The sequence below is a fragment of the Bombus impatiens genome, unplaced genomic scaffold, assembly GCF_000188095.3.
Source record: "Bombus impatiens unplaced genomic scaffold, BIMP_2.2 scf_0485, whole genome shotgun sequence".
NCBI classification, from domain to species: Eukaryota; Metazoa; Arthropoda; class Insecta; order Hymenoptera; family Apidae; genus Bombus; species Bombus impatiens.
This window is the reverse complement of record NT_176904.1, coordinates 96,965-111,594: the sequence shown is the minus strand read 5'-3', so window position 1 is coordinate 111,594 and position 14,630 is coordinate 96,965. Positions and strand designations below refer to the sequence as shown.

Below are 14,630 nucleotides of genomic sequence, written 5' to 3'. Positions count from 1 at the left end.
ACCAAAGGAATTACTACAAATATCTGTTTAGAGTGAATCGCCATGCTTTAAAGTTCCATCTTTATCAACGCTTAACATGCATCCCGCTTCTGACCAATAAATCACGGGTCATGATTAAAAACTCTTTCCATGGTCGAGAGAGAAATTGACTCCTCGACGAGTGGAAACTTCATCCGGTTGCGTTTAATTAATTCTGGTAAATTAGTTTCCGTGGAGGATGCTGCGTCGGGATCGTTGTGCGTTACTTTGTGGAAAGTTTGCGTATTTCGTTGACGAAACGATCGGTTACGAACGTCGCATATGGAAGTTCGATAGTTGTATGGAAAAGAAGCTGATAATGCATGCAAGTATTGTACAAGGTAATAGAATTTTGTGAAGTTAATAAAAAGTGAAGAAAATTTGGAACCCGTGAAGTGAATTTGGAGGAGAACCCGAGAGAGAATATCAGACACGTAAAGTGAATTTGAAAGAGGGCGATAGGTGTGTGAATGGTGAATACTTGGTGTAGAATGTTAAAAATTTGAAAGAAGAATGTTTGGGACCATATGGAGAGGATATGTTATTGTGGCTACAAAAGGTATTTGAACATACCCTTATTTACCAATAAAGCGTTTTGTTATTAGATACTATATTTTATTTTCATAGTATCATAGTTATATGAAAATACTACTAGGTAATACGAAAATGAAATTGTACCGTTGCGTTTGATGGCTATGTATAGGAGAAACAACAGTATATGAACAGGGAATACGAATCATTTGGCATATTATGTTTCACGTACAATTTGCATCAAACCGAAGCGGGTTGTTGCACGTTGAAAAGGAATAAGCACATTTGTGGAAAGATCGCTTGTAGCATTAACGCGTAAACGCGCGTTTAATTGCTTTACAAAGAGAATTGTCGATGTACGCGGGTATCTACGTTGCCATACGCCGAATTAATCTTCGGCTATACGATGGATAGTGTTGAATGAGAGTTAGCTGTGCAGTTGCCGAGAGATTTCTACGGATTTTCCTAAATGAGAGCTTATTAACTCTTGATTAGTAGCCGACTTTCCTATAGTACCTTTGTAAGGGCCTGTAAAATGGTCGCATAATACACCGATTTTTATAAAGTTTTTGTAAGGGTCGAACACTCTTTCGGTGATATTATCATGACGGCACAAAGGATGATTCACGCAACTCTTTTTTGCCTAAAATTAGAATAAAATGTTAGGGCAAAAAAATTCTAGAAAGACGAGAATGATTCAACGAGGTCTACAATTTTACAGCCATATTTTCTCCACATATTCTCAACGCGAGAATTGATTGTAATTTTAGTAAATAAATAAATAAATAAATAAATAAAAAAATATTTTCTCCACAAGTGCAATGATGTGAACTAGTGTCTTTTTCCAGTTGCACTACTTTCTTAAATGCAAACATACAAAGTAGGTAAAATGATTTCTTACCTAGACTCCATTTTTTAATTATATTCAGAAAAATATCAAGTTACGTAAATATCCGCAGCGCGTTAATAAAGCCACTGTCACGAAAACAATAAATACAACTTTAGAATAGAGTTAAGCAAATACGTTTAATGCAAATATGTGTAACATAGTATATGTACGGAATGTAACCGCGATATTATGGCAATAATTTCAATTTTACTGAACCGAATTAATTTAACTTGGATAAAAGCAACTAGTTGCAAATGGATACGAATCCAAATACTAGTTTAAATAGAGAAAATAAATTGATAACGCGCCACGTCTTGGTTACTTGGAAATGATATTAATTTCGAATTAATAAGGCCAGATCAAATTGCATTCGCTCGCGTGCACTGAATTACATTTGAAGCTTGCTAATGAGAACACAAAGAAGCAAAGGATGATCTTCCTCTTAGCGTATAGCTTTAAACATATCTTTTAGATTATCGTGAATAATGTAGGTTACAGATTAAGCGGCAGTTAAATCCTACTTTTCTTTTAAACGCAAGCAATCTCATATTTAATTACCAACGTTGCGAGATAGATTCCTTTAACATAAAAACATTTTTATCTCAATAAAGGGAAGGAAAAAGTTTAATGAAGAGTAAAATTGTAGCCAGTTTTTCTTTGTATAATATAGATTGAACGTGGCTTTTATTTTTTCTTAATGTTTCAAAACTGTTAGCTGCGATTCAACAATTGCGTTTTATTAATTATGTTCCCATCGTGAATGAAAAACACAACAATGACGAAATACGATCCTGATTTAACTTCCATTATTTCTTCGAATGGCTTCGTTCTAGATGTATTTAACAATGGTTTGAAAAAAGTTCAAAGAATTAAATAATAATCCCAGTATATTGCACTTGTACAATATTCTCTTTCCAAACCATAAACAATTTTAAAAGCATAGAGTATAAGGCATTAAGTATCAAGAGATGAAAGAAAATATGCTTATATAATATAATTTGAAAGTGGCATAAAATATATTAATCATTTTTAAATATACGAACGGGATTTCATTATAAAATTATTCAAAACTTGCATTAAATATCATGTAACTTCTGTGCACATTTTCAATTTTGTTCTAAATTTTACCAATGCAACTAATAATTTGTATTTTCAAAAATTTTCTTTCTTGAACGAATGTATGATGCAGTTAGACTTTAAAGGGTTGAACGAAACTCGACATGTAAAAACATATGTAGGACAAAAGAAACTTAGTAAGACTAAAAGATCACAAGAACACTAAAGCCAAGCCTACACATCCACCAAAATATCCACCCATTTATTCCTCCTACGCAATTCATGCAATTTGAACGTTTCACCCCCTATACCTTAACCCATTCAAATCGCCCTCCTAATTATTTCAATCAACGTAACTCGCCTGGCAACACCCCAATTTGTTGCCCCATTTCTTCGATCGTTCGCCGTGGTAGATAGTTACACCGACGAGATACTGTTCGATACTTCGTCGGATGCGTTAAATCCAAAGCTCGACATCGAATAAAAAACAACTGGCGTAAGAGAACAGCGAGTAATTTCCTTCGTCGAGGGATTCAGCGGTTTCCAGCAAGAATCAGTCGAGCATTCACTCGGGATTCATCGAATAATCTAATTCGTTGGGGCAACGAGCAACGATCCGTAGATTATACAGCATTGTGGCGAACCCTATTCCGGAAACGCATTTAATTAAACCGTCGCGGAGTTTGGATTTCAGCAGACGAAGGAAGAACACTTATTTGAGTGGCAAGTGCAAAATTTCTATCTCGACCTTTGTCTCAGCGGCGTCTTGTTGTTAACAACGCTCAGTGTCATTTTAATAATCTATCGAGTTAAAATTATAAAGTATTCTGCTAAATGTTGATAACTATAGTGACTCACAAAGCTATTTGAATACTCATAAATATTTTTTTTGTTTAATATATAATGTGCGTTACATAAAATATTTTGAAATTTTATTAACACTGTGGCCCGAGACTCGATTGTCATGATTATATTACAAAATGTAAAGAAAGGTTAAAAATGTATGTATGTATATACACATGAGCCATTTAATGTAAAAGTGGTGTAAATCAAAAAAGGTTCTTACTTATTCCGCTATCCATCGTGAAACTAATGAAGATATACTTACACCACTTCTGCACAAAACAGAGTGAAGGTTTATTATTTAACGCTTTTTATAATTAGTTACGCTTTAGTGATGTGATGTTGAACCAAATAAGCAAAAAATTGACACGCCTTTTTTACCATTTTTACATTAAATGGCTTATATATAGATGTATAGAAATTACAAGATATATACTTTTAAAATAAGCACTTATCTACATAATGTACTAATTTTTTTATTAGGTTACTTTACATACTTTTGTATACGTTCTGAAACTTAGATGTGCAAACATTCGTAAATTCTTATGCAAGATGTCAAAATATTAAAAAACAAATTTGTATAATCCAAGCATGTAAAAAATTTCTGTGTATATTTCACAAAAATACGCATTTGCATTTATAATTAAATTACCTAATTTTGCTGATTACCTAATATTTATGTTTAATTTAGTTTCATTTTATTAATAGTCTTTGTCAAGATGAATATAGAATACCAAACGAAATTACATACTTTAAAATTTAATAGCCTAACATCAATCACTATAGTCATCTATAACTCAACGATAGTATTTGAAGATTAAATAAATGCATAAAAAACTGCAATCCAACAATAAATATTTATAATTTAGATCTAGACTGTGAGTATTGTAATTTGTCTTACGGAATTACAAAAATGTCAGGATGTGGAGCGTCAGGACGCCACGCTGGAATGTCAACGACAACGTCCAGTACTTTCGAGTGTCTTTTAATGGAAGAACACAGCGTTCTCGTGCGTCTCAAACGACTGTGTTAATAGCCACTGCCATGGCAGAAGCTTTTAAAACCAGCGACACGCTCGACATGAAAACGTGTAATGACGCATTAAGTCACGAGAAAATGCGGCTGAACAGTTATTTCGCGTAATAGGTTTTTCGTCAGAAATACATTCCTTTCTTTCCTTCACTTAGAACATCATTTCTCCTTACCAAATGGATTCGAGGCAAGAGATGGAAGATTTAAAGTTTGAGGTTCACCCATATCTGAGATCGTCATTTCTGAGTTTACCTTCGTTGGGCAAGTTTCGTTTAATTTAGTTCCTTTTCCTTCAGTTTCTTTTTATTCGATACACGGTAAAAGTGAATGATGGGTTAATTAAACGGAAATGAAAAAGACAGTTATTTGGAAGTTCTGGGCAGAACTTTAAAAGTAATCGAATTTTTAAAGAAATTTAATTGCAACATGAAATCGATGATGATAATGTGAGAAGTTTTTTAAAAGTCTAGTTTCGTGTATAGACGATTTTTAATAAATGGCATTTAAATATGGAAGCTAAAACGTATTGATATAGAATGATCCTAATGTATAATATATGTCGGAGATGAAAGGACATCGGAGCCTTCCCTTTGGAACTTCGGAAAAATCCCTTAACACCGTAATCTAAATTATACCACTAAGCTATAATATTTTACCAAATGTCCTACTGGACAAATTGTAAAATTTAAATAAATAAATAAAAAAAAATGAGCTTGGGCTCGAGGCGCCAACCAGTCGCCGAACGTAGCCGCGGTCACGGGAACAAAGGTATGGAGTAATTCTATAGCTCTCCTTAAAAGAAATATTTGTATCGGCACGCGACATTCCAACGGTTTCTGTCCCGTGGCTCGCCACACGCAGATCCTATTCTTCGGGTATGATGGTTACCAGATGCCGACGCGTCTCCACAGTACGTGCTCAGCTAGCCCGAGGGCTACTATGAACACTAAGATCTAGTTACCTAAAGTCCTTCAAACAGACAGACAGCCTTTGTCCCAACTACGGGAAGATAGGTGAAATCTATTTTTTTCAGGAGCGACGCTTCCCACTAGCAACTTCCCCTCGAGGGCGGCTAGCATCTTTTCTAACCACCGATATGGAGATTGACCAATTAGCAGCAACGTCAATTTCCCTCACTTTCTGAACGAAAGGATGTAACCTAACAAACACGAAGATGGTACCCCGCTGGGGGTAGCCACTCACATGGTATATTATTATACCACTAAGCTATAATATTTTACCAAATGTCCTACTGGACAAATTGTAAAATTTAAATAAATAAATAAATAAAAAAAATAAAAAAGAAAACTTTCTGAACGAAGGCTATCCTCGACGAATCCGATGATCTCGTGTCCTTAGACACACCCCATCATAGTTTTCCTCTGTGGCATCATCGGGACGGAAAGTCATTCTCTCGTGAGGTCGTATTGGCGAGTTACTTAGCGTCTGTACGCTCGGTGGATATTCCATGTTTTAACAAAGAGTTAGTTTAGTTATACTTCCATCGTACGAGTCGAGTACGATTTGAGCTTTGGAAGAAAGCGCATCCTGTTATCCCGTTGACCGCGGATTCGTTATTGAACCTAGGATCATTGTCATTAGCTTCTCGAGTATCTAATTACCACGGTGACTTGTCAAATTCTGCAATAATCGTATTTGCACTAGTCAATGTCTTCGTTATTGCATAACGACAATGTGTAATCCAAATAAAAATTCGATTCACGCCCCTAACCCTAATTCCAATGCAAACCCGACATATACAAGGTGGTTGGTAACTGGTGGTACAAGCGGAAGGGGGTGATTCTACGCGAAACATTTTTTAATTTTTTTTTTAATTTTTCCATCGAGACAATGATCTACAGTGAGATCCGTTATAACGAGAGGTGATAAAGTGCACGCGTACCGAGCGAAAATTCAAAGTTGATTTTCTCGAAAACAAAACCTCAAACGAAAAATTTTTATTAACAACCACTCAGTTACCAACCACTCTATATATAAATGTACAAGAGGATTTTTAGAATTCTCTGGTTCAAATAAAAAGGCTTATGTAGAGACACGTACCGTTGCTTGCGTGTAATATAAGACATTAAATTTTACGACTGATGTATTGTATGAAACAATTACTTTAGTGTGCAGAATACTCTGTAGTACCCATTTCATTAATTAAATGCAAATATATTACGCCTAAATTAATTCCGTGCCTTAAGATTTGTAATAATTATTTCAAAAATCATAATAATAAATGTTTTATTAATAGTAGATGTCAGTACGTTTTATACTAACTAATTTTAACTTAAACATTTTCCTGCCTTTCATTGCAAAGATGACTAAGTTAATGTAGAATAATAGAACAGTATTCAAAACGATAATGAAGATAAAAAATATATTCGTACGAATTTTCAAACGCGTATTTCGATAGGAAATATCCATCGTTTGAAATCGACTCGATTAAAAACATACGAATAATTTTGTGACTCCTTATACTCGCAATCATTGTATTAACACTTAAAGAAGCGGAAAGCATAATTAACGTTCCAAACATAGAACCGCTAAATAACTAGTGTTTGCAACCAGAACGGTACGTCGCTGAAGACTATCTGCATGTTGTCAGAAACAGTTCCTTAACCCCGGAAAATTAATCGTTCCTGATTCCATTCACCGATAACGCGGACTACGAGCAGATCTACCCTCGTTGATTAATAGCTCAGTTTGATAATCAATAACGATTATCATCGCGAAGTTTACATGTCACGCATTGATTTCATGCACGTGTATTAATTAATCACCTTTGACAATGATGCGTAACACGCAGCTGGCCTGTTTCTTCGATACCGGGTGTCTTGCAAAAAACGTGATCTCGTGCATGCCGGGGGTTAGATTCGCTTCTAGCCTAGTCCCCCAGGAGGGTTTCGACCTAACATACCGGAACCAATCGAGATCCGTCGATGGCTGATCGAAAGTCACAAAGGCCTCGTCTCGTCCGGGCGGTAGTTCCGCGATCACATCTTTCGGACATTCTAAACGAGGTTTGCTGTATCCTGCAACACGAAGTAGTTGCAAATTGGAGTATCAAAGAAAAGGATAATTGCAATTTCACTTATAATTAAACCGTGATACGAATATGTAATACGAATGCACGTAATATGCAAAAATATGTAAAATATCCAGAGTATACCCATTATAATATTTAGTACGTAAAATATTTATCTACCGAGTCTACCTTATATTACTTATAATTACAGTTCAGCTTTAGTTGCCGTGATATACACAAAGGTATCTTTTAGTGTTTAGATTGGATTTGTATATGCAAATATTAAGTTTTGGTTAGATAATAAATAATAAAAAAAGACAATTTGCAAGAAATGTTATAGCATTTTTCGGACATTCTGAACGAGACTTGCAGTATCCTGCAAGCAAAATTAATTGGATATCAGAGCATCAAAAAAGAAAATAATAATAAAGATAACAATAAGTAGAAAAAGAATAACAAAATAATTGCACACCTCGTCCTTTTGAGTAATTTGAGAAAACAATTGAAATTATTAAATTAAAATTTGTTATAATCTTAATAAAGACAAGATTTACTTAAAATATATTTAAAAATGCGTTCATATATTCATATTTGAAAGGACTAATTCCATTAAAATTATTATTAGGAACATTTTCTTGTACTTGTGAGCATTAACTTGTACATTAGTACATCTTTCGCGTCTGTAGCTAACTTAATTAGAATCTGAGTTAGCACATACAATAAAAAGACTTGAACTGTGATAATCCCATGCAAACATTAAGTACGTATGAAGATCCAAATGTTTAATACTACGTTGTTGTTTAAATTGTTAATACTCGTATATATTATTTATTAATTATTAATAAAGTCAGTTTCATATAGTGAAGTAAATTTAGCTAATGGAATTAGACTTCTAATTAATATTTATCATCAAAACGGTATTAATTCGAATTATAAATACTATTTAATCATTCATTAAGAAATATACATACTTTATTTATTTATATATTTAATCATAGTGGTGTTCAATAATATTAGTTAAAGAATACACAAAATTGCGTGAAATTTAACAAATTAGTTTCTACATACTGTCCTATACATGAAAAATTACATTATCTTTATGTATCTAAGAACAGAGTAAAAAGAAACAATTGGATTAATATTTTTACTCACTGACGCACTCGCCGTGTTTCGGCCCATCCCATGAACCATCCGATCGACAAGTCAATTCATATTCCCCATGAAGCTGATACCCATGGGGACACTTCAAGAAACACTTGGTACCTGGTCGATTGGCTACTCTTCGTCTACCTCTCCATGGCTTTGGCGTTGCCAAACGTGAACACATTAAATATCCTCGGCCCTCCGGATTCAATGGTGGACAGGACACGTTATTTATATCTGGAAGAGATATTAAAATAAACCGATATAAAAAATATAAATTTCTATTATTTGATTGTAAGAATTGAAATACTTTTTTCCAGTTCCTTCCAAGTTTCTATTATTTAAATATGTATATATATGTCGGAGATGAAAGAACACCGGAATTAGAATTTTGGATAATCCCGCAACATTGCAATCTAGAGTCTACCATAGCTGTAATTAAACAATTGTAGTTATTCAATTCGATTGTAATTGTTCGAGATTTGTGATAGTAAACTTGGGCTCTAAGCGACAGCCAGTCGCCGGACGAGGCCGCGGTCACGGGATGAACGCTTTGTCTGGCAGAAGTATGCAGTAATTCTATAGCTCTCCTTAAAAAGGAAATAGTTGTAACACTCGGCAGTAAACATTCCAACGGTCTCTGTCCCGTAGCTCGCCACACGCAGACCCTATTCTTCGAGTAAGATAATTGCCAGATGTCGATGCGTTTCCGCAGTACATGTGCAGCTTTCCCTCGAGGGCGGCTAGCATCTTTTTCTAACCACCAATATGGAGATTGACCAATTAACAGCAACGTCAATTTCCCTCACCTTCCGAACGAAGACTTTCCTCGACGAATCCGAGGATCTCGTGTCCTTAGACACACCCTATATAGTTTTCCTCTGTGGCATCATCGGGACGGAAAGTCACTCTCTCTTGCGATCTCATCGACGAAAAAAATAATGCCTTACAATCAGTGAATATTACTCGTTTTATTAACAAAGAGTCAGACTTAGATTTTGCGAGCACGTACATCTATCATCCCGTTGACCGCGGATTCGTTATCGAACCTAAGGCCATTGTCACTAGTGTCGCGAGCTCTTAATCGCAGTGGTTGATTGTCAAGTCTGTGGTATCCATATTTGTGTTAATAAGCCGTACCTTTGTTATACCATAACGGTGGCTAATTCCAATGAAGATTCATCAAACACCCACAACGCCACCCCGACATCAGAAGTGGGATCAGGTCCATATATAACCACGGAACAACTCATGAGAATCGTGGACCTGTTAACACAGCCGAGGGAGCAAAAACCAAGTACGGAACCTAAGGATGTAACGTTACCACGTTTTGACCCTGAAGGCGCGGACGCCGATCCATTCGTGTGGTGCTCATATACTGATCTGATTTTGAAGGACTACCCGATATAAGATAGTGCGTTACTTTTTGCTCTAACTCGCGCCCCAAGGGGTTCTGCTGCGCATTGGCTTTCACAGATAGTGTGCGGTGGAAAGCTTACCTGGCCAAAGTTTAAGAAACGATTCCTTTCGCATTTTGGTGGCAAAGAGACAGTAGCCTCGGCGTTAATAAGGATATCCAAAGAACAACCGTTGGAGAACGAAACCTGAGGAGCTTACGGTAGTCGCGTCCGTACCATGGTGCAGATGAAGTTGCAAGATCTAACGAGGCCCGAAATAATCAATGCCATCGCCCTTTATATGTTAAGTTCACGAGACGAACGCTTTCGACGACTAGCTCTCGCGAATAATATCAAGACGGAAGACCAATTTCATGATGAAATGAGAATTCTTGATTACAACGATCAGCCGATATCTTCGCCAGGAAATTCACTGGCGGAACCCAAAGCCAAACGACGCAAGCTATCGGGCCGCCCGGTGCCTTTACTGTGGTACCTACGGACATAAAATAATGGAGTGTCGCAAGAGAATGCGTAGCGAACAGCGGAAGAATACTCGACGCCAGTGTAACGTCAATTCAAATTAGAGGCCGAATGTGTGCATGTCTTCAGCCCGTACTCGCAATTAGCCCAGGGACCCACCATAAACTTAAACTTTTAGTTTATTATTTTTGTGTTATCTATTTATGGATGGTCCTTAAAACAGCCCTTAGATTGTTATACGTCATTACTAATTACGGGGAAAGCAGGTAGTTACCTAATACTTGACTAACGAAAAAGCTGGTTTTTCCCAAAAACAATATTACCTACTAGACACGTTGATACGAGGCTTTCTCCTCCTATCTTCATTTATTAACATGACCTATAACCGATTGGCATCGTGGATCGTTACCCTCACTTTTCCTAACGGAAGGTGCGAACAGCGAATCCGCGTTGTTAATTAAAAAGGGCACACTCACACCGAGCTTTCCTCCGTAATGAGACGAGAACACCTAGAGAAATAGAAAAAACCATCGAACAGTGAACATCTCTTCGATCAGTGTATACCTGCGCTGTGCTAGAAAATAAAGACAGTAGTTGTGTTGCGACTCAGCTATTTTATTTCATCAACCAACCCTTAAATTTACGTGACACCAGAAAAGAAGCGGACCAGCCACATCGTCCAAGGTGGTTTGCTTCAAGTGTCGTGCGGAGGGCCATATCGCACCTGATTGTCCGCTACTGCAGGACAGAAAATCTGGCCTCAAGAACGAACGTCGAGTCGACTCCTGCGTGGTGGAGTCTCCAGCTGGTAGTTTGTCGAGCTAGTAGGGAGTCGTTCCCATTTTACTTCGATTCCGGAGCCGAATGCTCATTAATTAAAGAATCTACAGCCTCTACAGCCTTGTGTTAAAAGTACGTCTTAGATCTTGTCCACTGTATGTATTAACAGTTTTACATTGGAGATAACTTTTCATATCCTTGCTGATAGCTACTTAAAATACGATATCATGATTGGTCGTTAAATTTTAAGCCAAGGTTTTAACGCGAATATTACACGAAACGGTCAACATTAACGAGGTCGACACTGATGTAGTTGGTAACGACAAAGATCGATTAATTTCTGTTCTCGAAAAATTCAAAGATTCGTTCATTACGAGTTTCCCGCGTACTCGCGTAAGTACAGGCCAGTTAGAAATACGTCTAATTGGCCCTAACGTCACCGTACAAAGAAGCCCTTACAGACTTAGCGAGGAAGAACGGAAAATAGTGAGCGAGAGAATAAGTGGACTAATTAGAACAAAAATCATAAGGCCAAATAGTTCGCCGTTCGCAAGCCCTATGTTACTCGTGAAGAAAAAAGACGGCTCAGATAGATTGTGCGTAGATTTCCGAGCGTTAAATAAAAATACGATCGCGGGTCGGTACCCTCTCCCTCTTATAGCGGTTCAGATCGCGAGGCTGCAAAAGGCGAGATACTTTATCAGCCTGGACAGCCAGCGGGTTCCACCAAATTCCCATTCATCTAAATTCGACTGAATATACAGCGTTCGTTACCCCCGACGGACAATATGAGTACATAACGATGCCGTTTGGATTGAAAAATGCACCGTCCGTTTTTCAGAGGGCCATTCTCAATGCCTTAGGCGACCTTGCGTATTCATATGTTGTTGTTTATTTGGACGACGCGATAGATCAAGCTCTAGAAAGATTAAACACAGTATTAGATACCCTCGTAAAAGCCGGATTCTCTTTTAACTTTTCAAAATGTTCTTTTCTAAAGACATCGGTACTCTATTTGGGATATGTAATTCATAACGGAGAAGTTCGTCCCAACCCGGGTAAAATACACGCCTTGAGTTCTTTACCTGCGCCAACGACCGTCACACAGCTCAGGCAGTTCATAGGTTTAGCCTCTTACTTCCGAAAATTCGTCCCTAAATTCTCACAGGTAATGAAACCCTTGCATGCACTTACTTCCGGTAATAAAAATATAACTTGGACGGATAGACACGAAAAAATAAGGCAAAATAATCTCCGTTCTGACTGATGCGCCGGAGTTAATGATATTCGACCCCAATTATCCGATAGAACTACATACCGACGATAGTTCTGAGGGATGTGGGGCTATTTTAATGCATAAGGTTGAAGGTAAAAACAGCGTAGTGGAATATTACAGCAAAAGAACTAGCCCCGCGTAATCTAGGTATCATTCCTGTGAACTACAGACGTTAGCAGTTGTAAACGCCGTCAAACACTTTCGCCATTATCTGCATGGACGAGAATTTCTTGTCGTCACTGATTGTAATTCCTTGAAGGCATCTAATAATAAGGTACATTTAAATGACTGGGTTCATAGGGCTTACTTACAAACTTTTACCTTTGACATTATGTATCGGGAAGGTAAACGAATGGCCCACGTAGATTTCTTTTCGCGAAACCCCGTAGACTTGGATCATCGTACGATCAGCAAAGTTACAGAGAAAGAAATCGATCTGACCGAAATCTCCGAAGATTGGCTATTAGTGGAACAACGTCGCGATCCCCAAATTACAGAAATTGCTAACAAATTGCAAAACGATGAGCTCGCGGACGACATCGTGAATACGTACGAACTACGATCCGGTACTCTTTATCGTAAAATACAGAGAAAAGTCAGAACTCTCTGTTTGCCCATTGTTCCGAAAGGCTTTAGATGGTCCGTTATCTTGCCCATTGTCCCACGAGGCCTTAGGTGGTCCGTTATAAGCCACGTGCACCAGTCCATTATGCACTTAGGGTGGGATAAAACGCTGGAGAAACTGTACGAGTATTACTGGATCGAAGGAATGGCGAAGTATGTTCGTAAATTCGTTGGAACTGTCATGTCGAGTTTCGAAGGCTAGTTCAGGTAAAATACAAGCTGAACTACATCCTATACCCAAGACCAGCATACCGTGGCATACAGTGCACATGGACATAACGGGACTCATCATCTATTACAACATTCGTCGAAAATTCTCCGAGTGTACAATTACTCTCGGCAATCTTCGATCTTAACGTCTCTACAACGCTTCGTCTTTAACGACTGCGACGCACTGCACGCATCCGTAGGGAACTTAGTCAGATTGTTGCATTTCGATGCGATGTGTCCGTACTCCTGACATTTAAAACATCTAGCACTTTTGCTTTTCATTGGACAGTTCGCACTTAGATGAGTTTTGTCTCCGCATAAAAAACACCGTTGTACCGGCTCCTGCGCAGCTTCGCCGGGACTCGTCCTCTTGGATATTTCTTCGGCTCGCTTGCTTTTCGTCTTCGCGTTTTCCTTCACGGCCTTGTACAGGGTGAACTTCTCTTTTAATTCTCAAATATGTTTGGCGCCATACAGTATTATTTTGTTGGTCTCCTCGTCACAAATTCCATTAATGATATATTTTATCACGGCTAAACTCTTCATACTCGCTTGCTTAGCTATGTCGAACATTTTGCAGACATACTCTTATGTCTTCCTCTTTCCTTCCTAATTCGACGCGACAGCTCCTTGTGCACCTTGTGCGCGTCTACCTTTTGCACAAATTCGGTACTCAACATTTCCTTTACCGTTCTCCAACTTTTAAAGCACTTTTCGTAGCCAACGAACAATTTTACCGAACCGCGTAAAGGTCTCTTCGCGTATATTACTCGCTGCAGGTCAGTACACCCACAAAGGTCATATATTTCCTCAAACTGTAGCAATCAGCTTTGCACATTGGCACCGTTATCACCACTATATGTGCTCATTGACTCTTCCACGTCCCTGAATGTTAGGTCGTGTGCGCTCCTACTGTCGACTCTAACGCGTGTTTCGAACACATCGTGCTCTTTGTCTTCTTCGTCTTTTTCTTCGTCTTCTTCGTCCTCATCGTGCTCAATTTCCAAGGCAATGAAAGCTCTTAGACAATCTTGCAGTTCTTTTTTCTTACTAATTGTTTTTAACCTTCGTTTCTTGAGTTCATCTTTCAACTTCGCAACTTTCATTGTTCCGATTCGCGTCAGCTTATCGTTAACAACGCACCTTTCTTCGACATCGACGATGGTATTATCCGCGTTTAATCCTTCGCTCATGTATAATGATTCAATATAATTTCACAATTACTACACGAATAGTTCTGTTAAATAGTTCGTTTTCTGTTTTATTCGATCCTGGCCCGAGCTCCCGGAATTATAGTGACTTATTTATTTGATATAT

The 14,630-nt window shown here is 37.8% G+C and overlaps 1 protein-coding gene across 1 annotated transcript in view; it reads right to left on the bottom strand.

Moving 5' to 3' along the window:
• The window catches only part of LOC100748294, a 68,970-nt gene that overhangs the window by 10,674 nt on the left and 43,666 nt on the right, over positions 1-14,630 (bottom strand). The window contains exons 6-7 of the mRNA XM_024368851.2: positions 8,553-8,780; positions 7,156-7,407 (exon numbers count right to left, since the gene is read on the bottom strand). Coding sequence (XP_024224619.1) covers positions 7,156-7,407; positions 8,553-8,780 — 480 coding nt within the window. The remainder of the gene's footprint in view (positions 1-7,155; positions 7,408-8,552; positions 8,781-14,630) is intronic.